We start from the raw sequence: 15,667 nt of genomic DNA, 5'->3' as shown, positions 1-15,667 counted from the left end.
CTGTCTCAGGAGGGTTATAGCCTGCCTGAGCTCTGCTTTGCAGGGTAATCCGTCCATGCTACACCACTGACACTATCAGTGTCCCTACCGGACAACTGATTTTCCACGGCAGTTGCTCTTCCATGGGTTTGTTTCTAATCTCTGCAGTGCAGTTGTGTGTTTTCTCCCTCACCGGTTTCACCCCACCTCCACTCTCCCACCCGACTGCTGTGCCCCAACCTCTGTTTTGCAGGGCTGTTCTGCATGCATGCACAGCCACACCTGTGACTAAACAGACCTTGAAATGCCTTCCCTATCCCAGTGCAAGGGCCCAGCTCAGAGGAATATCTTTCTGGGACTTCCAGTCTCAGTTCCTGCCCTCTGCTGCTGCTCTTCCTTGCTTGCTGGATTCTCCACAGCATTGCTACTGGAGAGGGTTATGCAAATATATGCAACCCAGGGCTCATTTTGGAATAAATCAATCTAAATTAAAATTAATGAACAAAAAGTACAGAAACAGATCAAGCAATAAAGCCATTTCTCTCTCTCTCCCCCTGTCTCTCTTTTTCTTTAAGAAAGCTGGTTTCTTTTCTTCATGCTTTTTTGGGGAAGCAGCAGACCGTTTTGGTTTTTTTTAAGCAATCTCAGCAAACAGAAACTGTCTGTTGCTATCCAGAAAAACCTATCAAGCGATGCTAGTTGCTGTAGTAGAAATAATTCCTGGCATTTCTCTTTTCCCTTAGATGCTATTTCCAGCTACATCCCTACTACACCCTTTTGGAAGACACCATCATTACCTCTTACTTTGATTTTATTCACTTTTAACCACATGGTCAACCTCTTGCCTGGTACCTATTAAATAGTAAGAAACAATTAATTTGATGTTGGCCTTCTGCCTACACCCTGTCTTGACCTTCCTGTTCCCTTGGCCTGAAACCCTGACAGGCTTGGCACCCAATGTGGTGCAGACCTGGCAGGGACGGACATTGACCCTGAGGAGCAAGAAAAGCTTGGCCTGTCTGAGCACCCACCCTGCAGAGCCATCCCCTTCTGTACTCACCAAATGGAGAAATAGCTCGTTGGAAAAATCTAGCTGGGTACCACTAGCAGAAAGCAAGGAGAGGCGTGAGTTGTGCTTCCCACCCAGGGTCATGGGTGTTACCAGGTGCCAAAGCCCGAGGCTCAGCCAGCTTTCAGGGAAGAGAGAGGCGTGCTCCAAGTAGTCAGGCACGCATCACTGGAGAGTGATGAGTACAGCTGAACTACGGCCCCTGGATGCCTGAGAATTCATGAAAATACCAGACATGCACATGGCTCCAAACAGGCCCTCACACGTTTGGTCTCTGTGGCCATTATTTTACTCTGCTGATAAATTTCTATGTCAGGATCACAATAGAACAAGATCGACTATTTTGGTCTGTTTATGCTATGGTTTCCCCAGCTCTGCCAACTGGTTTGTTTCAAAGGCTGCAAAGGCTTGGGTTTCCACTGATGCAAGCCCAGCTGAGAAAGCACCCACTGGCCTCATTGAAGAGGACTCCAGAGACGGATGCGTTCTTTAGCTGGCCACACCGCACTGGGAGGGCTGGTTTCTGTGGACTGCTCCCACACCACTGCCTAGTCAGCAAATCCCCATAACTTCTTAACCCTTTACAGTCTGCACTCCCCAATGTAGTCCCTCACGCTTCTCTCCTTAGCTTTGAAATATTCAGATGTTCATCCTTTTGCCAAAGCAGGCCCCGCTGACACGAGAGCTGCCTGCTCAGCAGGACTGACAGGGTCATGCTCTAGAGAAAGCGAAAGGGGAGCAGGGACGGTGGAGGTGACCACTGCAACAGATGAGCTCTCTTCTCCACAGCTAGGACCTCCACAGGGAGGGAAGAGGACTGAGAGGGTATTAGAAAGACAGATGTCCTCTGTTTCCCACTCTGGCCATCAGACCCAAATGAACGTCTCTTTTCTCCCTTCCCCCAGCTCCCACCCACCTGATGAAGGCATTAGTGACAGTACAGGCTACACAGGCTACAGCTAAATGGAGACTAGCTACAATCTACAGTCATACAGGGTCATTCTCCGATCAGTGCACGTTTTGGCAGAAAGACAGGACTGCTCATTCTCCTTTTCCCTCCCCCTCCTCCAGTTACTAACACACTATTGCTATAAATCTTTTGCCACCCTGTTGATGGCCATGACTGGACTTTGATCAGGCCCCAAGGACTGGCACGCTTGATGCCCTGCGGGCAGTTCTGGATGTGCCGTGCTCTGGGAAACATGGCATCTCCCTTGCAGAGCTCCCTGGGCATTCAAACTAACCATGCTGAGAAAGCCCCTGGTTAATCTGTGGTAAGCCCTCATCACAAATCTCCTGAAGAGATTCGCGGGTTTTGAAGTCCATCAGTCTGGCTAAGCCATTCTGATGTGAACACAAGGTGCTAATCACTATGTTCAAAGGATTAAAGGCAAGGGACAATGGAGGACAGAGATGGAGCTAGTGCTGTAATTGTGACAGACCCCTTTGAGGTTCAGCAATGAACTCACTTGCCCTGCTGTTAGCAGGTGTGGTGTGGAATGAACAAATTATCCCTTTCCAGAAGAAAATTCTTTTGAAAAGCCACCTGATGATGGAGTAAGGCCTCCTTTGAGACAGCCAGGTCTTGTGTCATCCCATTATAATGTGAAGTTACAATGCAGACAGGAAGATGCAATGATGTGGCATCATCCCAGAAGACATTTCTGGGCATTTTGAGTACCCGGCTGCAGAATCAGGAAGGCTGGAAAATTTACCAGGGACAATTGTATTGAGAGCTGAATCAGCTAGGCTCCACCAGGCTTTTAGGAAACTGCCTTATCAAATTCAAGTCCCACGTGTTTAGTTGAATCAGCTGCTTCTGAGTCTCCAGCCTGCCTGAAAGCAAGATGTTTCCACAGCAGCTAGCTAATGATAGCAATGCTTAGCATGACTACAGTGCTCTTCATCTCAAAACACCTTCCTTTTAAATTAATGCTTAAAACCCCACAGGGCAGGGAAGTGCTACCAAAGCTTAAGATAAATGGAAATTGAGGGAGAAAGAGGGAGGAGGCTGTGATTCTGGTCATTGAGGAGAGGCTTATTTGAAAGCTGAGGACTGCATCTCAGAACATCAACTCATAGGAAGAAAAAGGTCTAACAAGAAAATTTTATGCCTAAGGTTTCTTTGAAGGTGAAGAGCAAAGTAAAAGCAAATGTTGAGATAAGCGCCAATATCTGTGCTGAACACCCACATTGGAGAAGCTGGTAGGGGCCTTCAGAAAACAAATGAGGTCCAGAGTATTTAAACTCTACTTTCCCCCTCTGCAAAATTCTCTTTGCATGTCCTGGGCCACTGGAGACATCCCAGCATTTGGCACCAGAAATTCCTGGAGACTCCTCACAGAAGTGATGTCACACTAGGATGTCCTTTGAGATGATCTCAGGAGACTGGGGAGCAGTAAAAGGAATAATATAACAACTTCAAAGACAGAGGGCAAAATGTTTTAAAGGATTGACTAAAGCCATGCAGGATGGCCTTGGCAGGTTGATTAGGAGGGGTATTTGGTATGGAAATCCTGGCCTTGCTCACTTGCAGTTTTTGCTTTATCATTTAGCTTAATGGGCTACTAATTCAAAACCAGTTGTAAACAGGGCTGGCTATGAAAAAAATTAACACAGCCTGTCTGTGGAATTTAAGGATATATAATAAAAATAATCATAAAAAGAAAGAGCCCTGGGTTTTCCATCAGACAAAAGTATGTGTCATTGAAAATTCTGCGTAAAAAAAAGAACACCCAAAAGTGGAAAACTCCTCAAAACCTTACATCCCAAATAGCCTCAGCAACTGTAATTTCATATCCAAGCACAAGTTTCATTTGCAATACATACGATAATGGTGTTTAATTGGATTTATTTTTCCACACTAGGTTCCCAATGGCCTACTTTACTCCTTTTCTCAGCTCCTTGAATGTTATTTACAAATCACTCTCTGGGATTTAATTTTAATGGTAGCTTGATTTCTCCCTCCCCCTTCCTCCTTTTTTTTTTTTGTAGGTACTTTTCTTTAATTGTATTTGTGGATTTGCCTTTTAAATAGGCAATTGTGACTACATCCTGAGCCTGAATAAGTTGCCAAGAGCAGAGCTTGATTTGAAAAACAGCAGAGTAGTTAAATGGAGCTGGTGTAACACCCAGCATTTATTGTTCTTTTCATGGGAGTACCTGCAGGTGCTTTACTTGGGCAGGTGCCCTTTTGCAAAACAACATGGGTTCTAATAACACTCTACCCCAAAGCTCTGCACAGACATTAACTGTCTATGGTTGCATCCAAGCCCCAAGTCTCGTGTGGATGTCGGGGCTGTGCTGCCTGGACCTGAGGCATGCCTGGGCAGCACAGAGACAGGAAAAATACTCAGCCCCTGGTTTGCCTTCCTACCTTCTTCCCTTGGAATAAAGCAGACAGTAACACCTCACCGTGTTACACGCTTTTACTGTGCATCTCTTTCCATGCTCATGCCTCAAATACAGCACTATGTGACAGGCAGACTTGGGGTGGGGGGGATGTGACAGAGGAATTAGAAAACAAAGCGTTTCCCCATGAATAGTTCGCACAACTAGAGTGAAAAAAAATTCCTGGCAGCAATTTAATTTTTAGCTTCTCACTTGTCCCTTCCACTGCCTCTGCAAAATTTTAGGTCTGCTTATGATCCAAATCACAACATGTAGGCAAAGGCAGCTTAGGATGGAACATATATTAGGAGCAGATCTGCAGACAAATTGAGCCTTACTGAAGACTGTCCAGATTGGGTAAGGACACAATGCCATGGCTGAAAGCTTGGCTAAAGGTTGTTGCTGTTTAGATGATAGGGTTTTTTTGAAAAGGGAGGAGAGAAGGAGAAGGATGAGGAAAGTGAGCAGAAGAGACTAAATGACATGTAGATGAGAAGGGAAGTCCTTATTTTCCTGCATTTCTGAGTTGTTTTGCCCATCCCTACCTCTGAGCATTTGTCAGGATGATGGAGAATGACCCAGCTAAAGAGCTACTTCAACATAAAACATATACTGACCTGGAAAAGGATTGGGGAGTGTGGGTAAAACTCGTTCTAAGGGGGGAAAAAAAACAATAAGCAACATGCAGGAGAAAAGGACAAGCCACTTTTCACACCAAGCAAGCAGCAGATACAAACCTGATGGAGTTGTCCATCCCCCAAATTAGATGAACTACAGTAGGTTTCATATACAGAGTATTTTGCTAGCAACACACCTAATACACATCAACATCTCCTGGGACTGGGAGTCAGAGAGAAGTCATTTGAAAAACTAAACAAATAATATCCACACAGCAAGAGGGATTAAGCACCTGCAGTGAAGGTAATTGGAATTGATGGGCCATATCTCCCCTCTGACTTTCAAGACCACTCATGTCATCACACTGCAGCTCATCTTAGCTACATCTCTGGCTGGAAGCTAGTCTTGGCAGAGAAGTGAGTTGTGGAAGTCCTCCACGGGTAGTTGCTGCCTCCCCAGAACCCTCTCCACAATGGATTTCTTGCCAGCGACAGGTCCCATGAGGATCTGAGCATGGGAGCAGTCACTCTGGTGAATCCTTAAGGGCACCCTCCTTCTTTTGAGCTTTTGTCTTCTCATGGGAACAGAGCTTTTGCAGACTCATCAAGCTCCAGTCGTATGCAGAGCCTACTGTTTTGGTTATAGGGCTACAATATGTCCTCATTATACGTCACGGCAGGACTTTGTCATACGTCACTGCTGGCTTCACACTTTGCTTCTTCCACACAAGGATCTCAAAAGAATTGCACAGACACTGAGGGAAACTGGTGTCAGAGACCTCAGCCTGAGGCTAACAGTAGTGTTCATTTCATTTTACAGATCATGCGGTTGATGCGCAAGAGCAAGGAAGCAATTTGCCCAAGGTCAAATGCTGAACTGTTGGCAGAGCTAGGAGCAGAACCAAGAATACAAGCCCCCAGGCCTGACTCTGATGACTTGGTCTCCATGGTCTCCCTTCATTACCTTCAGAGCTTTCTGGGTGCCTTGCACTGACTGAGACAAGTTCCTGCTCAAGGACTGATCAATAGGTAGACATTTAGCTGTAGAGATATGCCGTTATGCAACAGCTGATAGGCCTGGGGCGATGACTTGTCTCGGGGCTCACCTGTGAGGACAATGCTAAGATCACAGCTGATAGACATAAAGCTTGTCAGGATACATCAGTAGTCCACTATTGTTCTCAGATCAACCCAGGCCCAGCTATTTGGAGGCCAATGTTCTTTATACAACACCCTTGGTGCAAGAAGCTGGTTTCTAACTCACTGGAGCCCACGGGGACGTAGCAGGTCAGGCCCATCCCTGCAACACTGGCAGATCTCCTGCACTCATGGTGGTAATGGAGCTGTTTGAATCCACAGCAGGCACAGGGGAGATTGTCTCTTGCCTAGAAAATACTCCGCTAGCCTGGATCTCTGTGTTTATGTAGCAACAGGGGACTATTGTTCTGCAAAAGCAGGCTGTTGTGCTGACATGACTTCCTTGTTATTTAGTTTGGTTAAATAACTCAACTCCCCTTTACCTTCTTCCTGCACAGCAGGCTGCAGACTGCACAGCATAAGCAGTTAAAGCAAAGCACTACGGCCTCATTATCATGCTGCTTTCTATTCAAGGACTCTACCTCTGTTCCCCTCGCCCGCTGCGCGCCGCCTTTATTGCCCCACCCCGGCTCATTAGCAGTGTCTCAGCCTTGCCCCATCTGGCTGTCACCCTAACCACTTTCCTCCTCTCCCGAGTCTCCCCGTTATTGACAGCCCCTGGGAAAACACAGGGTTTGCACTAAGAGCCACCAAGACAGATTTCGGTCACCGTGATGCTCCAGACCCTAGCAGCAACCACCATAAGCAAATGCTTGGGCACAACAAAGCGTGGGCAGAGAGTTAGGAGAAGGGGTGTAAGTGCGTGCACACAGCCAGCACTTGGAGCTGGGATGCTGACAAATAACGAGTTAGAGGCAAGCGCCGGCTCTTAGGAACGTGCCTCTTGCTGGGATCAAAACGGAAATGATCACTCTGCCTCTGGAGGAGGCAGGGGTGGGATCCTCTCTGCTGCTGCTTCTAATTGGCACGGGCCTTGCCAGGTGCTGCTTCACCTCCACGTTTCCTTACTCCCTGAAGGGTGCAGAGGATGCGAGCCGCAGAGGATGCGGCAGGGGACCTGCTGAGGTGGCAGTCTCCTATAATTGAGACAATTTAGCCAGCAGGACTGCATAAGGATGTGCGGCACTGCCCTGTTGTCTCCTGTTTTATCCTCAGGGATGGGCTAGATCTGTGGGAGGTAAAAGTCAACTAATTTGGAAGAGCTTTTGTTTCTTTTCTCTGTCTTGCTAGAATGCAGCAGGTGCTGTGCTTGCTTCTGCATGCCTTGTGGATGTGTGCGTGCTTGCCTACACATCACACAGGTGCGTGCGTATGTATACAGGCTCACGTACACGTAAACCTACATATCTGTATGCTTGTGCAGCAGATGTGTATCTGATATATATATGCACATATTCACACTTCTGTGTAGCATGAGTTAAGATACAAATTGTGGCTTTTACTCATAACGCTTTTCATAGCACTCTGCTAGCTGAGTGGAATGAAAACAAGTTCCCTCCCTCCTAATACACTTGGGGAAAAAACCTTTCCCTTCAGTTGTGCCACTATTTTTCACCTCTGTTGCTCTCTGTTGGCAGCCCTGGCTTGGCCGCTCTGTCAGGTAACTTTCATGGAGATCCACACTCTCATAAATGTTACTACACCTTTCCTAGTAGAGTATTTTGTGCTTGGGGGTATTAAACCCCGTTCCTAGGCTCTGCAGAGCAGAATCAACCTACTGGCTTGCTAATGCTGCAAAACATGGTCCTGCCTCCCAGCTCCTCATATCCACAGATGTGTGAAATGGATTCCCCTCTTGCACGGGGTCTGGTGCTTGTTGAGACCTTCCCTGAAATAATTCAGCAACAAAAGAAAACATTTGGGAGCATTTTGGGGGGTGGGGGGGGGGTGGATGGTACAGCTTGGTTACTTTTTTGCTGGCTTAGCAGGTTGAACTGGCTCAGTGGGTGGTCCACTGAGTACCAGAACAAGGGAAACAACAAAAGCATGTGGCAGAGAGCAAGGTGAGCAAAAGGAGCGGGGAGGAAGAGATGGTAGCAAACTATTAGATCAGTTGTAACATCAAAGGGTACCTGCATACTCTCCCTGCAAACATATTCCATACTGCTGTTGGAGACAGGATCCTGGGTAAGACAGACCTTTGGTACGACCATTTTTTATGTTGCTGTAAACTCAGTCTCCAGGAGTGAGGGGTATAAATCTCTCCACCTACAGCAGGCAATCCTGCTGCTGCATCCTTTAAAGAAGATCACTAGCTATCTATTCATACAGCTCAAGGGAGCTGCTTTTGTATTTTAATGCATCTTCTATCTATGGCATTGGCATCTAAGGCACTCGGTCTCTCTGAGAGTTTTTCAGTGCTGGCTGAGATTTCCTGGAATGGTAGTCACCCATTTTTCTCTATTGCTAAACCTTTCTTTCACGTCATTTTGCTAGCTCCCCATCTGCCCTCCACCTCAGGCAAAGCTGCCAGTACCTCATTATTAACTCTCTGGTTGTTTCTTCACTCCTGGATGCCATTCTTTTTTTGTGCTGCAATGGGACACTGAGGAACCATCATTGTATCTGCCTCCCTAGTGGGATGTTACCCCAGAGTGAGCTTGTTCTCTGTTTAAAAAAGAAATAAAAACTCTGATTCTAGAGATGAAAAACACTCCCAAGTATTTGAGTATCTGCTGTACCTTGAAAAAACTTAGCACTGCTTTATTTTTCTGTCCGTGTATGTGGCTGGGAATGGGGATTACCTGTTATTTCAGCTATTGTGTGATCACTACAGCATTTTTTTTTCACCTGCATTTGTAGGTTTTTTCAGCTGCTTTCTTTATCTTTGTCTTTTTCCTTCACTCATTTCCGCTCTGATTTCTTAACCTTAGAAATACCAGCAGCAGTCTGCCTGTTTTTTTTCTTACGCACTAACTAGAAGGAGAACAGAGATTTCCAGAAGCAATATGAAGCAATTGCACATTGAAGAAATAGGGATTAGCTAAGCAACAAAAATGAAAGTTAGAAACAGTCGGTTGAAAATCATCAAATCTCTCTCAGCTCCTGCACCTCCATTTTTCTTGCTCTTGTGAAGTTCACTAGTGTTTTCCAGCATAAACAGGCCTTGAATTTCTAAGGTAAAAATGATAAACAAAATGCAACAACTCGAAAGAAGGAAAGTTTTCTTCATACACATCAAAAGGAGGCTAAAATAGGAGCCTCACTGTTGCAAGTAATCTTCACTAGTTGCCATATTTCCTCCTGGAATAGTTAATGGCAACTTTGCAAGATCTCCCTGGTTCTTACAGGTTCTGCCACTCATTTTACGACCATGGGTAAACCACTTCTTCACTCTATAACTTACTTTCCTACTGCAGAATGGTGCTAAGAACACTCACCCATTCCTAAATAACTTGTGATGTTAAAATATTCATTGCTAGCAAATCCTTTGAGATCCTTTGAGGTGAAGTTCTGAAGTCATGCAAAATGCTTTTCTAGCAAAACCACCCCCCCCAGCTAAAATCACGTGTGCATATATACATTATTGAATTTCATCTTATATTTTGTTTCAGTGATGCATTTCAGCTCATCTGTGTAACAGGAACCAACAGAGAGGGCCAAATTTAGAATTCAGCCACAAATAATGGATTCTAAACTTAGCATTATATTAATATCAGCAAGAACAAATCTGGAGTATTTGAAAATTGTGTTCCAGATTGCTGCCTGAGGATTTTATTTGAATCTCATGACAGTCACAAGACTAGGGTGAAAAGACTTTCAAAGTAGAAATTTGCTTTGTTTGTGTGCTGCAATGCTACAGGAAATCAAATGTATGTTCTTTTATGATAATATCTGTTCTTTAGAAAAAAGAAAAAAAATCCACAGAATATACTAAAATTTTGCAAAAATTCAAACTGCCATGAAATAAATCTAGAGGTGGTGAAAAAAAAATGCCAATGGATTTATTCTTTTGCACTATATCTGTTAAAAAAAACCCCAAATCAAAACAAAACCCCGAGAGACTGTTTTTCTGATGTTTTGATTAATCTGACCACATACAGCAAAAACTAGACAAAACTGTGTCCCATACTAAGACTGCTTTACACAGCTTATCTATTTTCTGTTTAAAAGGACATGCAGGTCATGGCCTGAGTGTTTTATTTCAATTTGGGGCTGACAGAGGAATACAGCCCTAAGTCACTGTAGCATCTATGTGTCCATTCTTGTGAGTGGGTCATTCTGCTGCACTCTGCTTCTGGTGGCAATAACAACGTGTGGTCCAAATCAAGTCCAAGTTTTGGACCTGGAACCGGGAACTGCGTTTTGAATACGCCACAGCTTATAATTGTGTGCGCGGTAGGTGAGGGGCAGGGGCTCTATTTAGGGTCAGGTTTGAATCAGCTACGAAATTCAGAACCGGCACGTAATTCTGCTCTGGAGTTTGGTCCAGTCCCAGCTTCTGTCTGTTTACATTTACTACAATAAACTCAGTAATTGAAAGGTAGCAGAATGAGATCCAAGAAATTTTATTCCATATTTCATTTGCTGATTACCTTTTTCCCCATGTTCCCTATGGTATGCCCCTTTAAATCATTCTGTCTTTTCCCACTTCTTTCTGTTCCATTTTCTCCCATTTTCAAACTCATTTCTCTTTTTCTTGACTCTCTCTTGTTCTCCTCAGGCTCAGTGGCTAGTTCTCTCCATCTCTCTGAATTACTTGTCATTTCTCAGCTGTCACGGACCCTCCAAGCCCTGGCCTTCTGTCTCCCTATTAAAGGGGTTGTCATTCTAAAGGGGTTTTTGTTTCCAGGTCTAAAACAAACATGTGTTGTTTTTTTTTATTTTAACAAAATCTGACTTCAGCAAAGAAAGTCAATCAAACGGCTTGACTGTAAACCTTTTAATTTGGCTGTGTTTGTGTTTCATGGCAAGAATGAACGTGTAGGTATCTGAAGCAGAGTGCTGACAGCCAGTTTGTGGTTGGAGGTTTGGGGGGGGTAGGGGTGGCAAGTGGATGCTTTCCTGAGTTTTGGTCAGTGTGTGCTTCCTATGCAGCCTGGTCTTTGCAAGAGCGATCTGGACCTCCCTTCACCTTCTCCCATACTTACTGTAAAGGTATAGGCTGGCATTTGTGACTCCCAGCTTGTTGGCAGCCACGCAGGTGTAGTTCCCATAGTGTTCTTCAGTGACGTTGGCCACCATCAGCAGAGACTGGCTCCCCGTGCTCTTTATCTCCAGACCATTGGCGCTGTTTATCCTGGGAAGACAGGAGAAGACATGTGCAGTGCAATGACAGTTGCATATTGGGGAGGAAATCACTGCCCGGCAGGCGCTAAACCAAAGTCATTCAGCCCAGCTGGCAGGTGAGGATAGAGGGAGCCAGGAAGGATACGTGAGAAGATAGAGGCCAAAGGCGGCATTGATGGGAAGCAGGAGGAGGAAATGAAAGGAAGGAGTGCAGTGGGGAGAAATGCCACCAGTAAAGCAGTGGAATAGGAAGAAAAGCTGAGGGAAAGGGAGGAATCCTTTACCCGGCACTGACTAAAACTTGGAAATGAACACACCATGGCCAGCTGAAGGCTAGTCTGTACTTGAACAAAAGGGGTTTAGTGAAACACACCAATTAATGAGTTCCAATATGTGCATATACCAAAGCTGAGCCTGTACACATGGGTCAGGTTAAAAACTAGGATAATAACTCAACCTTCTTAATGTCAGGTAAATACTTAGGTATAAGGGACAGATTCCTTTTCTCTGGGTGGCTTATGTTACACAGATGGGGGAATCTTACACCTCAGCAGCACCTTCCCCTAGATGAGGGCACCTAGAATGGCATTACCTACTTGAAGACTAACACTGTCTATTTTTTTGTGTACCATTTGATGCATGAACATTGTCAGGAAGAAAGCACTATTGATGTCTTAATTGTGTATTGGCCCACAACTAACTTAAAGGCAAAAGCTCCATCCTCAGCACTTCCTTCAGCATCCCCAGCGCAGAGAGGGATTGCCTTCTCCAGCCCTGACCACGCTGGCTCTGCCAAGGCTGATGGGACCAGCATAATTTATATGGTTTGTGAAAAGTAATTTGTTGGAGGAGAAGAGTTAGGGAGGATGACAGGTGATTCTCTAAGGATCCTCTATTGAGTGGATGGTCTTACCTGGTATCATCTCTGTACCACTCAAAATCAGGCGTGGGCACTGCTGATGCCTCGCACCGGAGTAAGGCTTGTCGTCCTGTGGCCGCTTCATTGCTCTTGGACTCTGTGATGGTGGGAGGGTCTGGAGGAAGGAAACACGTGGTGACTTCACACACTTTCAGGTGGAAGGAAACAGTGAAACTACATCAGGGCTGGCTTCCTCATACAAACCATTTGGGCTGATGGAGGCCCACGGCTGCTCCTTGCTGTGGCACATGCTCTCCCCTGCTCCTCTGGAGAATACCTGCTCTTTGAACTTTACCTAATATACCACATTAGCATCACTCCTTACGCGTGCTTCTCTTCAGCAACACTGAATAAAGTTCTGTCATAAATGCATAGGCATACGCAGGCAGAGTTAAGGTTAATGATGGACTTCTGTAATTTATGAATATTTACCTGTGGATTTCTAGTTCACATGGACTCATCAGAGAGAATGAGAGAAAGACTTCATCAAAGGTAAAAGAAGACACCAGAAGTAAAAGGAAGAAAGTAGGAATTTAACACTAGCATGAAAATTATTTTCCATATAACTTCTGTGTCTAATGTCAAAACTATAATAAGAAAGGAAAGGACTGGGGCGATATGTATGAGACAGAAATACATTCACAGCTTACAAGGGAAGAGCTTTAGCAGGAGCTGTGGGTGCGACTTTGAGAGCCAGACCACTTGTTGAGACACTTCCCTTAGGTGTCTAAGGTTATAAATCCTGCTCAAACCTTCCTGGACACCATGCTTTGTCCCAGGCTCCAAGGGGGTTTGCTCGTGATTGCCCTGCGTGAAGCCTGCCCTCAGCCCAGCACGGTGCTCCCACCTCCGCTTACACTGAAGCCTGAGAGTTGTGCCATGGGCAAACAAAACTTGGGAAACATATCGGTGTGCTCCGCTGGAGCCAGGTCTCAGTGCTGGCTGGGTGATGGGTAGGGTAGGCACCGGCGTCTTCAATCCCAGTCCCATGTTCAACATGTTAAGCGACAAGTTTTACATGTTAAAAGGCAGAATTATTTCCACCTGGCTGCTAAGAGGGATCAGGGAGTAAGTGCCTTGTCTCTCATCACTAATACTTGCATACCCTGAGATACGCAACTCAGACGGCTGCAACTCAGACGGCTACTTTGCTGGAACTCAAGTTACCATAAAGCACACTCTGCGCGTTCAGAGGACAGTGCCACTGTCTGTATCCGTGCCAGCACTGAAAGGCCAAAAAAAGAATCAAAATGGATTGTGTCAGTCAAAGAAAAAAATCATTCTGTCTGGAAAATGTATGGAAAGAAGTTTGTTTGTGAACACATTAGCCATCTCAATGTGATCCCTTTCCTGACCTTAATCGGGATTTTATGCAGGGCTTTAGGGATATTGCAGTGCGCCCTCTAACATCATAAATATTAATAAGTGTACATAAATAGGATCCTACATTCAAAGGCTGTGGGTTCACGTAAATATTTTAATTTGGACAGGAGGAGGGGTAATAAAAGGAGAGTGAAGGTGATTTTTTAAGTATTCTTCTTCGATTTTTTGGTTCGAGCACTATGTCTTCTTGCCATCTGCAGCGAGACAAACCTTTTCCACTCCACTAAATCCAGCGCAAGAGGTGAGTCACAAAAGAAACAAGCACCTTTCTGTGGGACTAGAAAATGACCACGGCAGGCACGTGCTCTCCAGGCTGCTCCCCAGGAACCCAGCCCCTCGCTCTGAGCAGCCCCTGCCTTAGCCACCCTCCTCGGCTTTCCAAAGGGCACAGCCCAGACGGGTGGACAGGCCAGATGTCAGCCACCATCGCTCTCTCTTGTTTGAGCACTGCTGGCCCTGAGGCTGCCCGCTCGGCGAAGGGCAGTCCGCTTGCTGCAGCGCTCCCTCGGGAGAAGGGGCAGGCGGAGGACTTTTCTTCTACTCAGAAAGCAGCCGTGCCGCGTTCAGCTGTTTGCCGCCGGGGAAGGCAGGAGCAAGGGTTCCCTTTAGCTGTTTTCCCCTCCACTCTTCCCCAGGCCTCAGTTTCCCTGCCTGAGATGTGCAAGGGTCGTTACTCGGGTAGCCTGAAGGTGGTAGTGCGAGACCAAAGCAAAGCGAGGATGCTCTCTCCTGCAGTCCGGGCTGACAAGCTGCCTGCTCCACAGCGTCAGCAGATGATAAGAGATGGCCAGGAAGCTCCTGAGGTTGGACAGGTCCCATTTTTCAAACCTGCTGTAGTTTTCCCACTTTCTGCTGCTTGTGGTGTAGTTTAAGGAAGCAAGATAAGGAAAGATGTATGCAAATGTCCACACATAGGACTGATTTTTTTTTTTCCTGTGCATGGCCCTCATGACTTCTTAGATTTTTTTTCCCCTTTCTTTCAAAATAAAAGATCTGTCCTGAAGGAAATTATAATTTGTTTCACATTATAAAGTAGGCCATGTAATAATATTATAATGCTATATCACATTATATTTTCATATATTCCAACAGTAAAAATGTTTCAGATCTTACTGTAGCACAGTTATTATGAGTTGAAACAAAGTCAAAAATCAAACATTCTGACTTTATACAAACAATCTGTTTCAACCATGTTAAAAGCATCGTTGAAATTATGTTTCACAAAAATATTTGAAAATATTAATTGGTTCTCATGGAATGTCTTGGGTTTATAAACTCAGCTGTTTTTGACAGAAAAAAAATCCTCAACAGTTTTAGTAAAGAAAATCTGCTACTACAGTTTCTCATTAAGGGCAAAATTTGGCCCATGAAGCAGCTGGTACTAAAACACTGCCACCCAATTTCTAAGGGAATTATAAAAAAAACAGTGTGCATTCAGAAGATGCTGCAGGGACCCTATAACCTTGACTTCTAAGCAAGACAGACAAGTTGATCTGAATTGATGGCCCAAAGGGAAAGAAGGAGAAGAGCAAGAATGGTATTAAAAGGTGCTAAAACCACCTGCTAAAACCACCTGTGGTGGCAAATTTGACTGGGATGGGCTGAAACACGTGCTGCTGTCAGCTTTCTGCCCTAACCCACTCCCTGAGAGTGCTACCCATGAATGCATGGCCTTGATTCATGCCTGAAACATGCCTGTAACCATCCCTAACTTCAGCTTAATATTCTGGTGTGTAAACTGAAGAAGGTCAGGAGAGGATATACCTCCCATTCATCCACCTCTGCTGCAGAGATATTAGCCTCCCAAGCAAGGAAACAGAGCAGGCAGATGGGGATATTCACTTTAAATCGCTCCAGTGCCAAATGTGAGCCAGAGAAATATGGAGGTGGACATACACACACGCAAGACTGTAAGAATAACAGCAGTCCGAATTATCTTGTGTCACTGTGAGAAAAGCATGCCAGCAGAGTCAAGCGGACATC

At 45.3% G+C, this 15,667-nt stretch overlaps 1 protein-coding gene across 5 annotated transcripts in view; it reads right to left on the bottom strand.

Moving 5' to 3' along the window:
• Window positions 1–15,667, bottom strand: part of LSAMP (limbic system associated membrane protein) — a 1,022,906-nt gene that overhangs the window by 12,084 nt on the left and 995,155 nt on the right. For 3 of the 5 annotated variants that reach the window (XM_075765451.1, XM_075765461.1, XM_075765441.1), the window contains 3 exons: window positions 12,296–12,416; window positions 11,244–11,392; window positions 5,056–5,091 (listed from right to left, as the gene is read on the bottom strand). In XM_075765451.1, coding sequence (XP_075621566.1) covers window positions 5,056–5,091; window positions 11,244–11,392; window positions 12,296–12,416 — 306 coding nt within the window. The remainder of the gene's footprint in view (window positions 1–5,055; window positions 5,092–11,243; window positions 11,393–12,295; window positions 12,417–15,667) is intronic. The other 2 variants (XM_075765473.1, XM_075765466.1) reach the window with 1 other exon arrangement.

The sequence above is a fragment of the Balearica regulorum genome, chromosome 1 (genome assembly GCF_011004875.1).
Source record: "Balearica regulorum gibbericeps isolate bBalReg1 chromosome 1, bBalReg1.pri, whole genome shotgun sequence".
Taxonomy (NCBI): Eukaryota; Metazoa; Chordata; class Aves; order Gruiformes; family Gruidae; genus Balearica; species Balearica regulorum.
Note: the sequence above shows the minus strand (reverse complement) of the source record. Positions and strands in the feature narration are given on the sequence as shown.